Source organism: Halichoeres trimaculatus, unplaced genomic scaffold, assembly GCF_033239565.1.
Source record: "Halichoeres trimaculatus isolate MK-OKI-2021-1 unplaced genomic scaffold, fHalTri1.1 fHalTri1_scaffold_15, whole genome shotgun sequence".
Taxonomy (NCBI): Eukaryota; Metazoa; Chordata; class Actinopteri; order Labriformes; family Labridae; genus Halichoeres; species Halichoeres trimaculatus.
Window position 1 is genome coordinate 22,670,743 of NW_027437193.1, and position 17,071 is coordinate 22,687,813.

At 41.5% G+C, this 17,071-nt stretch overlaps 1 protein-coding gene across 1 annotated transcript in view; it reads right to left on the reverse strand.

The window, feature by feature from the left end:
• The window catches only part of lingo3b (leucine rich repeat and Ig domain containing 3b), a 65,041-nt gene that overhangs the window by 11,369 nt on the left and 36,601 nt on the right, over positions 1 to 17,071 (reverse strand). The window contains exon 3 of the mRNA XM_074688333.1: positions 780 to 1,389. Within this exon, the coding sequence (XP_074544434.1) occupies positions 780 to 1,334 (555 nt within the window). The 5' untranslated portion in view covers positions 1,335 to 1,389. The remainder of the gene's footprint in view (positions 1 to 779; positions 1,390 to 17,071) is intronic.

Consider the following 17,071-nt stretch of genomic DNA (forward strand, 5'->3'; position numbering starts at 1 on the left):
TAAAAGACTAAACTAAGATCAGCTTTACACAAACAACATGTGTGATGGCCTTTACCCCCAATAACAAACACCAGAAGAACCTTAGGTGAACATGAATGTGTTATCAAAGCTAAGATTTCTGTTTTGTACCTTTTTATCATTATCATCATCTTTCTTTGTTTATAAATCATCTGCAGCCTGTTAGTGAGCTCAGCATGAAGGTCTGAAACAAGAGGAATCAGCTTGCCTGGCTCAATAAAAAGGCACCAGCAGAATGTGGCTGCCAGGCAACATGTAGAGACTTTATAAAGTTACTGCGTCCTGTACGTGACCTCGCAGTGAGCCTCAATTTGTCTTTTTTTTTGTCCTTCAGCTTTTGAACAGATTTAACAAAGAAGATACAACATGTTCATTAGTGAGCATCAGAGCGGCTGGAAGGTGGACAGAGAGGGATGCCTGTGCTCAGTTTTAAATCGGAGTCACTGCTGCTGGCTGTAACTTCATATTCAGCATTCAGACGCTTCAGTGGTATCAATCCTCTCATCCAAGACTTGGCAGAAAAATGAATTATTTCATTCCCAAACTTGTTGAGATACATATTCCTGAGCCAAACCAGGCAATGCTACAAGCACTATTGTTGGCAAAGAGCTGTCTGTTGAAATAGGATGTGTCCCACTATCGTTGTGGAAGTGTGATCCTCTAAGATCTATTTTTCATGTTGGACTCGCTGAGATTAGTTTCTTACCCAGTTTCTTTTTTGTAACAGAGTCATGGTACAATCTACGCAAAGGGGGACTCACCTTGTGGGATATGTAAACCAGGTCATTGTCTCCCACCTCCAAATGTTTCAGACTCTTCAGATCCTGGAAAGTGTAGTCCAGTAAAATCACCATCTTGTTCTCGCTGAGGTCCAGGCTGGTCAGATTACCCAGCTTGGCAAAGGCACCCATGGGCACCAACTTCAGCTGGTTCCCCCTTAACTTCAACACTTTCAGACTCTGGAGGCTGGCGAAGGCATTAGGCTCTAATGTGGCGATGAGGTTCTCACTGAGATCCACCTCCTCTAGACGTGGGTATGGTGCCAGGTCACCTGCTTGCACCCAGCGAAGCCGGTTCTTGCTGAGGTCCAGAAGCTGTGTCTCGGTGGGAATGCCCTCTGGGATGTTAGTGAGCCTCCTCCGCTGGCACGACACTGACCTCAGCTGAGCCGAGCACTCGCACCTCGGGGGACAGGCCTGACTACTCCCTGGTAGCGTCAAGGTTATTGCGGCAACCAGGGAAGCACCCAGGATCCATCTCCACACCCTCAGACATGGCACTAAGGCACGCCCACCAGGGCCAGGAGAGCCAATCATGGCCCTGGTCCTCTGACTCCTCGCCTGTCGCAGGCAGGGTCACTGCACCATGCACCTGGAAAACAGAGAGGAGACAGAAACAGGATGCATGAACTAAGATATTAAGATACAAAAAAGAGGGGATAAGGAAAGGAAGGATGAAGCCTATTATCTCTAATCTCCAAAGCTCATAAAAATTAGATCTGCACGGGTGTAAATTATCCATGCTTCCTGCAGTTTAAGTAATATTACTCTAAAAGCTGAAGAGATTTGAGACGTATCATGACACGGCATTAAAGTAAAACTGACGAGACTCTATTACAGGAACATGGCTGCTTGTAAGATATTTAAGATAATTTGTCTTTTCACTAATTCATCTTGGGTTTCAGTCAGAGAAGTGGGACAGAGGAAGCCTTATGAGGGAGCGTCTTGTTCCAGCCAGACTCATGCATGTTGCATCTTTGCTGCGCTGAGACCGTCTGCTCCACTTTGACAAACACAATGAATTTATCATCACCACGCATAAACAGACAGACAATCACACTGTGCCTGCGAGCCATGTGCGCGTGCCTATGATATGTGAGGAGAAGGAGTCACATTATGTGTTTGATCAGGTATGTGTTGATGCATGGATGCGTGGGTTTGTGGCATTTCGCTAGAGATGAATTAAAAATCATTTTGGTTGCACAAAGATGAGATGAATCACTCGGGCTTTAACCATTTCTTCAGGCCAACTGTCATCTCTCCCACACACTGTTTTTAACTCTGAGACAGTCTAAGAGCACCTGGTGTTAGAACACAACTCAGTGTCCATTTAGTGAGGAGGAATACTTTCTTACTCAAACACTGCTGCACAAAGCTCGGGAAAACACAAGCTGACTTAATTCTAGGAATACTCCCCAGCTGCCAAAGATGTTGGACTCTTGCTTGTTTTTTATTTCGGAAGAAGTCAAAATAAGCGAAGATATAGCGATGGGTATTGATAAGGTGTCATGATATCAACACCACTATCAATTCTACTTATCGATCTGATCCTTTATTGATTCCTTATCAATTCCTTCCATAACTTTTCTGCGTACATAAAGCAGCTTAACATATTTTCTGTGTCAACAACATTTTATTGAGTTTATTAGTAAATGAATATGGATCAACAGATGTTTTGACATGCTGGTGGTGTTACCACTCTTGCATGATATCACTGTGTTGCACAAATAGCACTTTGTGTTGTTAGCATCTTTTTGGTAAATCAAAGCTAAGCTTTCAATGGCTTTGATCTCTCGTCTATTGCCTTAGAAATTCTGCTGTTGACTGATGTGCATGATTGACATTTGGCACATCACATGACATCAACGCAAGGTCTGGCTGCTCCAGCGTGATGTAAAGAATCAACAGGGGAATTGTTAAGCATCAAGGCTTATGATGCCGATGGATTAGGTACTTAAATGCATCCTTATGACTGTGAGAGAGTGGAAGAGTAGGCAATTTTCCATGCTGGACATTAACACAGCATTGCAAGGTTATATATTGAAGAATAATTATGTCAAATTGAAAAAAAAAACTTTACTTTTAAACAAATTTATATTTTTTACCACACAAACACAAAAAAAGTACTGAAAATTGGTACTGTTGAGTACCGGTAATGACTGCCAGGTACCTGGCATCGGTACCATATTGTATTATATTGAACCAGTTCTTGACACCCATTCCCAATAGAGTTCATCATCATCATCATCATCATCAGGGAACTGAATGTTTAAATTCACTCTTACACAGAAATGAGGACTCCAGTTTGTGACTTCAATGTGAATTGCAAACTGGAGTTGCACACACAGAGACTTCAGACTTGACTCGGGCTCATGCTCAAAAGACTTCGGACTCGACTCTAAGCTTAATGTGAATCCTTCCTTTTTAGTCATGGTAACCATGGTAACCACTTTATGCATCGGGCTGCATTAAACGGTATCACTTCTACATCGGATTATGACAATGGCGACTGGCAGCAGATCTGCAGCTGCTGCTATACCATTTGTCATTACATTTGGTTATAAAACTTCTAACAGGACAGCACCAACAAAAGAAGTGTTGGCAATAAGGTCAGTCACATCAGTGCATATAGACGGTTAGCTCAGCATTAGCTACACAACACTCACTTAGCTTTCTACTAGCTCTGTAACTGAATATTTGAATCGATGAGTAAAGGTTTGCTTGTCACACCTGTTTACATTGAGGTGTTCTGACATGACGGATGGGTAATGTTAATCAACTATGTTTTGTTGCTAGCTGCATGATTGACGGACAGCTGGAGTCTTGAGTCCGAGGAGTTCCTGTGCTTCCCACTCCATTGCTGAGGCTCTTTTCATTCACTGCTGTAAAGCCCCAAACCTGTCGAATCTCTGTCTGGCTTCGCTCATTATGTTCGAGTGTCGTCTGAGTCAAGCTGAATATGATCTGATTTTGAAACGTTTTGTTTAATTTTACAAAGTCACTGGGTGCTTTTAGGTAGTTTCTGTGCACAACTTCCTGTCCCGCTCGGTCTCCTCTACGCTGAATTCATGCATTACATCATGCAACCTGCCAGACCAGTCCTGCTGCTGGATCCAGTGTAAGTTGACAGATTGACTTGAATGGAAACCTCTCTGATCCAATGCAGTGACTGAGCAGAGACAAACTGGAGACACATCTGTTGTTTATCAGCCGTCTTGCTGGCAGTGGATGGAGGCAGGGCCAAAAGATAAATAATGTAGGTTTGAGCTAAACAGACAGTTCAAAAAGACGAGTCCGACCATTCACAACCAAATGTTACCAGTATCTGTCTCTCGCTTTGAGCTTTGCCTGAAAACTCTTTCCAACAACTTAGGCTTTTAAAGCAGCACCACTGAACGCTGAATGAAATCTGACTGTTTCACTGTGCTGGCATCAATGGGATCAAACAGGATGAGGAGGCATTTAAGCTAAATTTAAATGATAGCTGACAAATTCTCTGCACACACACACACACAAACTCAGCATTGCAGTAAAACCCCCTGGAGAGTGTGTCTCATCCACTAAGCTCCAGGGCGGATAAGTCCCACCATTTTTGACAGGCTGGGAAAAAAAAACTCTGTTTACAGATCACGTATCTGAAGGATCTGGTTCAAATCTGGCACAATTTTCCTTCTCACTGGAAGAGAAAACGCAGGCGCTGAGAGGCTGCTGTGCACACTGCTGCACAAACTGACCCACTTCTCAGCAGCAGCAACCCAGCCTCGCACTGTCAACCAGCCACAACTCACCATGACCACAACAACACAGCGGCAGCAAACCTCAGCGTCTCTGAGGAATAGAGCCCTGGAGAGGAACAGAGAGATCTGAGAAACAAACAGGAGCGTACAGATGTTCTGAATAACGAGCTATTGATGACACCAAATAAAACAAAATTAGCGCCTGCTTTACCACACTGCAAACGTGATATCTACAAGACTGACATGATGATATTTTCTCTCCACTAAATGTGAAAGTTTCTGCTTGTATATTTGTTTTGACGGCGATGCTGGTGGGTCGGTTGGTTTTAATGGTAATCCACTTTAAAGCATGTACTGAAATACCTTAACAACTATCAAATGAATCACTCTGACGTATTTAAATACATTCATGATCTTCAAAGGTTGTATCCTGATGTCATTAATGATACCTTTAAAGATCAGTTGACTCACAAGTCATAAAATAAGTCTTGACATTAAAGGTCCCATATTATGCAAAAATCACTTCAAGTCTTTTAGTGAAATTTGTGGGTCTTTGGCTTTCCTCCCAGTCCACAAAATGTGATATTTAATGACAAAACCTGTATCTAGTAGGGTTTGTGAATGTAAAATCCTGACCTGAAATGAGCTGTTTGGATTTGGGGGATTTTCAGACATCAGCAATTCCGTTTTTTGACCAATCAGGAGCAAGTCTGACCTGACTGGTCCACCGGAGCAGATACCCCTGAACCCCCTCCCCACTGCGGGAGAGATTTTTCATATCATGAGAGATTTCATCATATAACATGAGGCTGGGTGATTCATAACTTTTTTTAACAATAGGCTAAAAGACTGCCAAACTTGGCTCATTGTATAGAGGAAGGGGATCTAACAATGACAAAATGAGTGAAGAGTGACAAAATTTTATAATAATCCTCTGTAAAGCCAATGTTTAAAAACATAAATAAATTTTTTTTTTTTGTTTCAGAGAAAAGAGGACGGTCTGTCAGAAAGTGGGTAGGTGGGCCTAGGATCCTTAGGCCCACCCATGACTCTACCCCTGCTGTGCACATGTTATGTTTTGGAGGTTGATGGCGCTTTTTGAGCTTTGGGACTTAATTCCCCTATGGCACTTGAATCCATGGGATATTTGACCCATGTACTGCATGAATAAAGCATTACCCTGTTTTGTTTTTAAGAGTTTTTTTTTAATGTTTGATATCTTGTTTAGACAACCAGACAGGATGTACTGACCTGACTTTCACAGATGAGGTTGATTTTTAGAGATTAAATACATTTTTTTCTTCCAACAAGTGTCCGATCAGCCAGTGAGTGGGTGCAATTTCAGTAGACCAAGTTTTTTATTGGTTGAGTACAGCCAGCTCTCAGTTCAGTGTGATGGATTCAACCTGTCTCCAACCCCCCCCTGGAGAGTCTTCTCACGGGTCAGCGGCAGAGTCGTAGCATGAATCAGTGAGCTGACATCATAGAGGCAGACAAGATCCTCACTGCTGGACTCAAGGGCAGGCTGGGATATCTTAAAACACACACAGATACACACACCAAAAAAAAAAAATGGACCCAGAGGAGTCACAGTGAGCACCATGCTGGCAGATACAGAGGATATCCCTTCTCCTATCAGGACAGCTGGTGCTTTTAACAGCAGCCGATCTGACAACTTCCACATTCTGATTTAATATTAAACATTTCAGGGTCAGTCTTACAGCTTGTTTCTGCACCTGGAGAGCCAACTCACAAATTCACAAGCTGTAAATTGACATACGCCAGATGTTAAGGCAACAACACCGACACCTTATCCAGACAGCAGAGGAGGCAGGTTTTTCTACGGGCCAGCTGTCCGGGGAGGAAAAAGGAGAATAATGGGATGAAAATCAGCCCAGAGGCTATAAATAACTTACTTTTTGATACTGACCTGATGAGCAGATGTTAGGAAACAACATCCTCATCCAATCATGCATACATTATCAGCCTGCAGAGGCATAACATGATGACTGGGACCAGATGTCTCAGACCCAGGATTTTTCACCTCAGTGACATACTCGGTGCTTCTGAAAGTCTTTGGTCATCTTGTGTATTCGTGTTGCAGTGTTTCCATCTGTAAATAGGTCATATCCATGTTGACTGGCTGCTTTTATATGTCTTTATATTTGACCAGCAGAGCGCATATTTCCTCAACTCAGTCTCTTATTAAGCGGTATCTCTCGCGCACACACACACATTCAACACAAACCTCTTAAAGAGACCCAAATTAACATCAGTGATGTCGAGCAGTCAGCAGAATATCGCTTTTAGCAAAGTTATTGTTGCGAAAAAAAAAAGAGCTGCAAACTAGACACATTTCTGCCTTTCAAAATAAAGCTGACAGTCTGTACTTTTTTATCACTAAGTCGCTATAAGTCCAATATAACTGTAAATCTGTGCTTAGTCACTTAATTTTCAAGCCCATACCGTGCTCTAAGTAGAGCTTAGCAGTGCTCTGGTACAGGAGGGAAGACAACTGAGATAAATTTGTTCAAAGCTGAGATTTATGGTTTCATTAAAGACTCAATTCTCTGCTGTTCCAGATTAATCCTCAAGAAAAAATCAGCACGTCAAAGTCAACTAACAAAAAAAGTTTCTTTTGTGAGCCTTTAAAGGCAAATCGATTGTTCACTTGTCATTTTCATTGAAGTTTTCGTCAGGATTCACAATGCGCACACTGTCGTCTCCTTGGTGCCAAAACAAAAAACTTCCCAAAATAGAAGCTTGATGGTAACAAAGAAAACATGTCATCACAATGTAATTAGGCACCAAAAAATGGTGAAATAGTCCCCTCAGTGAGGAGGCGTACGACGCCTGGGGTGGGAACACAAAGACAAAATATGAGAAAAAGACAGAAAGAAAACTGAGCGAATTAACAGAACAGGAAACACTTTGCCAACACGCATCGCAACACACACATCTCTCATAGCGCTGCAGCATTCAGTGTGAAGGACGCTGCAATGGTTTAGGGTTTTCAAACAGACATGATATCCATTCCCTGCAATACTACCTTACTGTAGCAGCATCCTCTTCCTCTCTGAGCTGTGAGTCACTGAGGCAGCGAGTGTGAAGAGATCCAGACTGACAGGCTGCCTGCTTTGACCTTTCACTGATTGGAGCCAAAAACACAAAACCAAGACTTGAATGCCACAGTTGTGTTTCACTGGACTGACACATGACATGGATGGTATTCGCATGATGGTTTAACAAAGTAAAAATCAAACAAGTTCTTTAACCTGACACTCATCGCCCTGACCCCAGTGGGTTGGATAGCTGGTGAAACCACATTACTGGTTATTAGTATCATTTGTTTAAAGCTCCAATCAGGAGTTATTGGTTGATAATGAAACAAACTGAAGTTAAACAGATTTCTCTAAATCACCCACAACAGCAAACAAACACATAAGAGGGTTGGTCTAACAAAGCAAAAGCTGCTATTACTAAACTTCAAAAGTTATCCCAAGCCAAAGATTTCCTTTTAAAGGTCCCATATTCTGCTCCTTTTCTGCAGTTTAATATGGATCATTGATCTCTTCATGAAATGGTAGTAACATGTTTTGGTCCAAAAAGCCAATAAATCAAGCACAGCAGCATTGTTTCCAGGCTCTCATAGCCCCTCTGTTCAGAACGGTCTGATTTAGTGGGCGTGGCCTTCATATGTAATTGAGCCACCGCTGATACCGCCCCGCTCTTCAGCGTCACTGAGAGCGGCGCCACGAGCTCCGAGTGCACAATGTTTAAAAAACAGCGAAGCTCGTTTACCGTAACATTACAGGCTAAAACAACAGGCTAACCGCAGCTACAGTTAGCATCCTGAAGCTAACACAGAGACAGGGGGGGACACTGAGGAAAAGCTCTTGCATCTGCTCCACAGCACACAGCATTTAAAATACTCACATTTCCAAGGTCTCAGGTTTGTTGGCGGGTGGTTGGTAATGCGCCTGGATTCAGGACCAGTCTATTCGCTAGCCCTCTGTTGTACTGTCCAAAGTTGGAAAAGCAGTCAGCGGTGAAGTGACTAGCACACACATGCACAGTTTTGCTGAGTGTAGCTGGCACATTTCCTTGATAAATGAACTCTAGCCACTTAGTCTTGTCTTCTTCCGAGATGGGAAGCTTGTGCATGTAACTATGTGGCTGTTTACAGCCAAAAACAGAGCAGTGATGGCAGTGATGGCTGCTGGAGCAGCAGCGGGGAGAGAGTTCGGGGGTATCTGCTCTGGTGGACCAATCAGGTCAGACTTGCTCCTGATTGGTCAAAAAAGGGAACCGCTGATGTCGGCAAATCCCCAAAATCCAAACAGCTCGTTTTAGTTCAGGATTTTACATTTACAAGCACTACTAAGTACAGGTTTTGCCATTGAATATCACAACTTATGGGCTGGGAAGAAAGCCAAAAACCCACAAATTTCACCAAAAGACTAAATAAAGTGATTTTTGCATAATATGGGACCTTTAATCTAGACTTTTATTATTTTCATCAAGTTAGAGACATTAATCAGATGGTTAAAAAGCTCATCTGTAAAATATACAAAGTTAAAACGTGTGAAAATGTGTTGAAATATTTTGCAAATCATTAAAACTAATTACAAATCGGATTTCCCAATAAACACAATTTAATTAATTTTCACCAATATTTCAGACTGTTTTATGTCGTGTATGTGAGATGCAGTCTTTACAGAGTGAAAAAGTTTGAACCATTTTTCTTATGTGATAAACCTGGGGTGTTGGGCAGTTCAGTGAAGCTGTGTAGCTTTTTTAGTACCATCTGTTTTTGCCATTTCAGGTTTGAAATCTTGTCGTCTACTAGAATGGTTGTGGAGGCACAGACCACCTGCCCATGACCAGTTCCCCTAGAGATACGCCACACACCTCCACACACCTCCACACACCTCCACACACCTCCACACACCTCCACTGGCTACTCGTCTGAAACAGAAGAATGTTTTCAATCAAACCACCACTCCACAAGGTTTATTGACTGAATGGTGCACCACCATTTGAGGGAGAAACACTTGAAAAGAGGTCCATGTAGTGATGTCCCTGTAGGCTTTGCACAACAAAATGGGCAATTGCAGTGAACAATAAGAGGGAGAATTCAATCACATCAGGTTGTGTGCATTGTGTGATGGAAGCAGCTGCATCACCAGTCGTGATAGCAAAGCTTTGACGCTGCCTCAACTACTTTGTAGTGCTATCCTCTGGGTAAAATATACTCTCTGTATTTTTACCTCCGCCAAGGAGGTTATGTTTTGGAGGGTTTGTCTGTTTGTCTGTCTGTCTGTGAACAACACAACTTATAAGGAAGAAGTGATTAATCTTGGAGGTGATCCAGATCACCGTCTGGATCCAGGATTTTTTTGAAGGATTCTTTATCATTGTGAGATAGGGCCGCTTTCACCATGTGTGTATATAACTCCACCATAAATGGTCGGGTTGCTTTGCAAAACAATACAAGACAAGGTCTACATTTCTGACAGATGTAAAAATACGGTCCAGATCCTGGGAATATTCTGGATACTAAGATCCAGAATATGAAATATGTGCTGGGTCATCATAATTTTCACAATATGCTTGGAGAAGGTCTGTGCTCTCTGAGTGCTTTTCTAGTTTTTACTGCTAGTGATAATCAGCCTCTGTGAGATGCTACATGAGAACAAAGTTTGTGTTTTCTTGCACTGAGAGCCATTATTGTCATGGCAGGTTGACTCACCAGGAAACACTGGTGGCAGCTTCATGAAGCCTTCACAGTCTGCATAAATTTTTTTCCCCCAGTTTGCTACAAAGACGTTTATGGATGAAAGGATGACACAATAAGACAGATGGCTTTGCTATTCACTGATGCACTCATAAATTACACCGTGTTAAACCTTTTTTTTCCTCCTTCACCACTGGCCAAACAGAGCATCACTACACACACACACACACACACACACACACACACACACACACACACACACACACACACACACACACACACACACACACACACACACTGCTGTGAGAGTGAGGACAACAATTCTGCACTGTATAAGTCTGAAAATGAAAAACACTAGTTGATGAGCTGAAGTTGCCAGGTAACACATCTATAGCATCTTCTCTGATGCTCTGATGATGACAGTCTGCTCATTCATGGATGATGTAATGAGACACTCCCTGACAGACTGCACCAATTCCATTCAAAGCCAGTGATCCAGCTCAGTCATTTGTTACAGCTGATGCTCATGAGTTTACATCTGAGAAACACTGTAAAGTGAGATGCCACAAATACTGAGTTAGTTAGAAAACATTTGTACGAGTTAAAGCAGCCAAACTCCAGCCTCAGTTCTTTTAACTGCCTCAAAGTCGGCCAAAAACACACTGAAACTGAACATCGGCAGAGGATGCACGGCGCAACAACATCTGACAGCCACAGAGGAACAAGAGCACAACAAACAAACACTAAAAACAACCTAAGATAAAACCCCACAAGACAAAAAATACACAGAGTGTGTGCTGCTCGTTCATTAAGGGGGAAAGAAACTCTGCAAGTCCTGGAATGACTCCTACACAAACAACACATGCAGGGAAACTTTCATCATCCTAAAAATACATTTAATGTTGGGATGACTGCTGGACACTTACCCTGCACTCACACACACACACACACACACACACACACACACACACACACACACACACACACACACACACACACACACACACACACACACACACACACACACACACACACACACCATAAATGTCTCCACACTTAGACAGGAGCGGTCTGCGTTCCTGCATGTGCTGAAGGTAGACGATGCTAAGTGGATTAGACAGGAGATGAGTCCAAAAGGTCGTTTTATCTGTGTGTGTGTGTGTGTGTGTGTGTGTGTGTGTGTGTGTGTGTGTGTGTGTGTGTGTGTGTGTGTGTGTGTGTGTGTGTGTGTGTGTGTGTGTGTGTGTGTGTGTGTATCATGATTTCACTTTGAACTTTCCCAACATGTAGACCTCGGTGAGGGGTGCATCACGCAGCAGGGAGTCTGAAATCTCCTGACACTGATAGCTTTGGTCTGTATCGGTTTCACTCTGCACAGAAGAAGTTACTCAAAGTGATTAGTTTCAGGCGGTGAATCCATAAAACATGGAGGCAATTCATCAATGAACACCCATTTGATCACACTGTTAATAAAATGTGCTGTCCTGCTCCTCAACTTGAGAGGTGTAATGGCTTTACTCAGAGTGGGTTCACTGAGTTTAATATGAGACCTTGATACAGCGTCTTTCAATATCTGTTTAACAGTTATATTCACCAAAGCATAAAGGAACAGTAGTGCCTTGACATAAAGGTTTAAACTTGTTACATGACAGAGCTTATAACTCAAATTACTTGTATTTCAGATCAAATTTCCCCATTGAAATGAACTGAATCAAGCCCCTTCAAAAAACACAGCAATCGTTTTGCTACAAAGAAATGTAAGAAAAGAAAAATGTCCTTCTAACAAGGAATATTGTAAAAAAACACAATACAAAAGAATGTACTTTTAGCTTTCTTTTCAAGCATAATGTACAGCATTTACCTTGGAGACCACACTACTTGGAGATACTGATGGAGGAGAAAGGATGAACTGAATAACTTAATCTTATTTACTGATTTTTGCCCTTTTTGCCACCCTTTCCTCAGTTTCGTCTGCATAAAAATCTGTCCACTAAGGTCTGTTTCACCTTCCCTTTCAAAATCTTTCCAAAACCAGTTAGACAAGTATCCTTAAGGATAGGTTCTGCAGGATTTTTTGTTTGTTAGTTGTTACTAAACACAACATTCAAACTGGTCTCCTCCTCCTTGGCTCAGTGCCAGCGGCAGCACACACTCACAGCCTCACCCTCGTTTAGTAAAAATCTTTATATGTTTGGCGTTCCACTTTGGTTTTGATTTTCTTTCTCTATGCTACGTCCACTATCGCAGCCTCTTGGAATATCTTCTTCTTGCTATTATCAACCAGCAAAGTCACTTCTACACTGGGTGCGCTGTGATTGGCTGAGGTAACCATGGCTACTCTCCGTCAAGAAACATCCTAAAAAAAACAAAATTTCAACATCCAGGCAGAGGAGGGAGTTTGAGGCAGACACAGACACTAACACACCTTTAGAGAAGCCTGTAGGTGACGATTAAGCTGATTTAAAAAATGTAAAAAAAAGATCTAGAAAATCCTGCCCTACCTTCAAATAGGGCTGTTGCACACCCAGTTGCAACTTTTTTTGGGGTTTTTCTTTTGAATAAGTCTGAAAGTTTAGCAAAATAACTGCAAGCATGAATCCAAGCACAACATTGATGCTTTCACTGCGAGCTAACAGCTTAAGGTGAACAAGTCAGATACAGGATGCTGTGCGTTTGCTGTGGCGTTTGCTGTGGCGTTTTCTGTGGGGTTTTCTGTGGCGTTCCCTACCAGCAGTGGGTTATCGAAAGCTGGCTTGTAAACTGAATTTCAGCTCTCAACTTAAGGCCAAAAAAAATCATCTGAGAGACTGTATCTCATGTCCTAAATAAAACACTTGTAAATCAGGGTACCACCATTAAACCAAAATCAATGGGTGCGTTATGTCCTGGAGCTACTTTTAGAGTCACACGGATGAACTAATAAACTGAATTCAACACAAATTTACGTATCAAGAGTTTGGAGCTTCTTCACCTTTCTAAATGCAGAGGAAACAGTCGAGAGGAAACTCCTGACAGATTGATCAGCCACTTTCCAAACCAATCCACTATCAAATGAAGAGTGGTTCATACTTAGGTTCTGTAGCAGCTTATTAAGCGATTAAAAAGCTGTTAATGTCTGCAGTGAGGCAGAGAGAAAATATCCTATATTTATATCCGATATGACGTGGCACTTTAAGTCTGTAGTAAACTTAGCAAATGTGAATTAGGATTGCTGTGGGCCTCATAGCGCGCAGGTGGTTATGCAAATTAGAAAACCCAAACCTCCAACCAAATAAACCAAATAAAACAAAATGTCCTTCTGATTCTACAGTCACTTATGCTTTCATGGCTAAGGGCCCACGTCAGTGTCCTCTGAAGACGAAAAAAAAAGTCCAGGCAGCTCATACTGAAACAGAGGCTGTGCTGCAGCAGTTCTGAGAGGAGGAGTGTCGAGATCGAAAGAAAACCCGCAAGGAGACGATGGATCAAAGGATGGGGCTTACGAGACAAGCGCTATCTAAACAGTATGTTTTCTCTGTTTTGTGGATCAAAAACAGGAAGAGAGCCATGAAAGAAAAGAGTCCACTCTTCTGTGATAGTTTGATGTTTACAAAGTCATACAACAAAATATTCTGTGGGTCTAGAAACGAAACATCGTTCAAAATGCACTGACATAGCAGGTAGCCGATGGGTTAAATATAAACTGAGCAATTAAACTCATGGTCAAAAAAGATTAAATCGGTTGTTTCTGGTAATTTATTCAATATTGTAAAGACCCAACTCACTGACGTCAGAGCCCATCAAACACATATGATACCAATCACTGAAGAGATGGATGATGTTAGAGGTCTGCTTGCTCTGATAGATGAGAAAAGTTGGAGTAGTTGAGTCCCTCAATCCTTACTTTAGCTCTCTGCAATATATTTTTGAATCCTTTGCAGGGTTCGCTGAAAGTGCAGGACTATTTTTTTAAACAACCGACTCCTTAATCTTTGGTTTGCACCCCAGCGAACCAGAAACCAAGACCTCAACAAGAGAAAAGTCTTATACCTTTAAAATCGTCACAAGATATATGTTTCAGTCTTTTACCATAAAATGAAGGTCTTTGATTCTGGTCACAGGGAAATTACAACCCAGTCTAACTGAATAAATCATGAGACAAAGCAATTAACTCCAGGTTGGTTTGTGGTATCTATTTTAAATGTTTCACTTCCCTTAAACATGTCGGGGTCTGATTCACAGCTCAGTGGCTGCTCTTGCTCTGGAGAGGGGAGATATTAAATCAAAGGTGTTAATGAGAACACATTTGAAGGAATATACAATGACTTTGCTTAATTTTTGATGCTTACATTTTTTTCCTTGTTTGATTCTGCACCCACACGGTACAGGCTTTGTTATTTTCCTCTCTGTTATAATGAGTCCAGGACATCAAATCCACAAAACTACATCAATGAGGAGTGTCTGTGTGTGTGTGTGCATATTCCAGTCCTCTTGAAGTGATTGAATCTGTACATCTTTATTCTTTTATTATTTTCCCAGTGCTCGCTGTAAACGAGATGAAGCACTGTGAATGTTTCTAAATCGTCCACCTGTCAAAATAGCAGAACGTCTTTTGTGCTGCAGTCGATCCTGAGGTCAGTTGGATTGCAGTATTAAGTGAAAACTGTGAAGAATAAAAATCAGAGAAAAGTGTTCCCTATTATAAAGCGGTGGAGAACAGCCCCGGCTTTAACAGCTTTTATATCGTATGTGAATTTCGCGAGCACTCAAAATGGATTTAACCAGGACACTGAGAGCACACTTTCTCTTTCTATCTCTCTCTCTCTGTTCCTGTTTCCTCTCTTCTTTCTGGGTGTAAACTGACAGCTGAGGAGAGTCCTGTGTTTGACTGTCATGATCAAAAATACACAGAGGGGTGGTGGGATTAAAGAGAAAAAACAAAGCACTGCATCATCCAGTGAGTCACTCCAAACTTTCTTTGTTTTCCTCCAAAGGAAACATCTAGAGATGAATCTGTAGCTCTGTTATGTCCTCTTTGTTTAGTGTCCATGACCTTTTTAAAACAGTAACCCACTAATGCTCTTAACTCAGACAAAGTTAGAGGGTAAATTAATACCTGTGAGGAATACTGTATCAAGCCTATAATATGTTGTTTCAAAATATTTCCTAATATATGCCTTCTAAAAAAATGAAAGAAGAGAGAGTCTGATGAAACTAATCCCAAATCACAGAACTCAATATCTGAAGTTTTACAAGTGGCTAATTAGCCTCTGTGGCCTTACACTTTAAATAACATGAAAACTGAAATGATGCAAAAATATGTTTTTGGTTGAAATCATTTTGTGAGTTTCATGAATCATCACAGGGAGCTTTTCATCAGCCAGCGCACCATATTCAAGGTTTGTAATGAGTCTGTAATAAGGTACAATTTTGTTTAAAATCACATGCGCTCCATATTGAAACAATTTCATCTTCCCTTTGATGGCGTTAATTTAATCTATTATTATTACTATAACAGTCAGAAGGCAGGTCTGACTGCTCATTAAAGCTTAGATGAATTCAACTGATGACAATGGAGCATTTTTCTTTTAAGATCTTTTTAGATCTTAATCAGAATGAAAAATTGTTTAACAACCCAATGAAATAATATGAAAGAGAAAGAGCAATGAGATAAGAAGCAATAAGATAATCAAAGTGTGTCGTAAGTAAACAATGAGTGAAAAATAAAATTAGCAACAAGTACCAAGAAAGTGTATGTACCAAATAAAGCAATATTCACATAATGAATGTGACAAGATAAGTTGATTTAAGATATTGCACTTATAAATTATGTAGGACAGATATTGCACCTTGAAATTGGTTGAACAGATATTACACATTTGGATTGTGTTAGTCAGATATTGCACAGAGATTGTATATGATAAAAGTTGCAGACAGATCATAAAGTCAAGACTTGAAATTTGTCTCAGTTACTTAAGTGTGACCATGTTAATGGTCCAGTGTCCACGTGTGTGGTTTTAAAGGGAAGAGTTATGAAGGCTGATGGTCGTGGTCACAGGAATGACCTCCTGTGTCATTCTGTGGTGCAGAGGAATTATTCTTACACTGAATGTGCTTCTGTGTCCGACCACTTCACTGTGGAGTGGATGTTGGACATTGTCTACGATGTTACTGTTCAACATCGTCCTCTCTGACACCGCTGTCCGAGAGTCAAGCTCCACCCCAATAATGTCGCTGGCCCTGTAGAGGAGTTTGTTGAGTCTGTTGAATCTGAAGCTCTCAGGCTGCTACCCCAGCATGCCACTGCAAACAGGATAGCGCTAGGCACCAGACCACTGTACGAGTCCCAAGCGAGTTGCAAGTCTCAAGTTTTTCTGCTGGGGCAAGTCAAGTCAAGTCAAGTCACAAAAGTTGTCAATTCACAAGGTTGTCGAGTCGGGTCAATTGTTATATCTACTCTGCTGACGAGTCACGACTGGATGTTTGTTATGAAAAGTGATAAAGTCTTGGAAGACGGGGGCTTGCTACCATGGATGGATATTATTCATGCAGTCACAGAGGCTACAGTAGCCCATATCAACGTTTGCGACAGTGGTGGGTGACAATGTAGCAACAATGTTCAAAACACAATTGACAAACATATCACCAACACACATGCACATGCGGACACACTTCTAGTAGTGTTAGCTTGGTTTCACTTCTTTGGCTTCGTGTGCAGTCTTCAAATGGCGGATAAAGTTGAATGTTGTTCCCTCTTTTTTGTTTATTTTCGTGCTGCATATCTTGCATTTCGCGTTCCTCCTTTTTCCATTCCAGTGGAA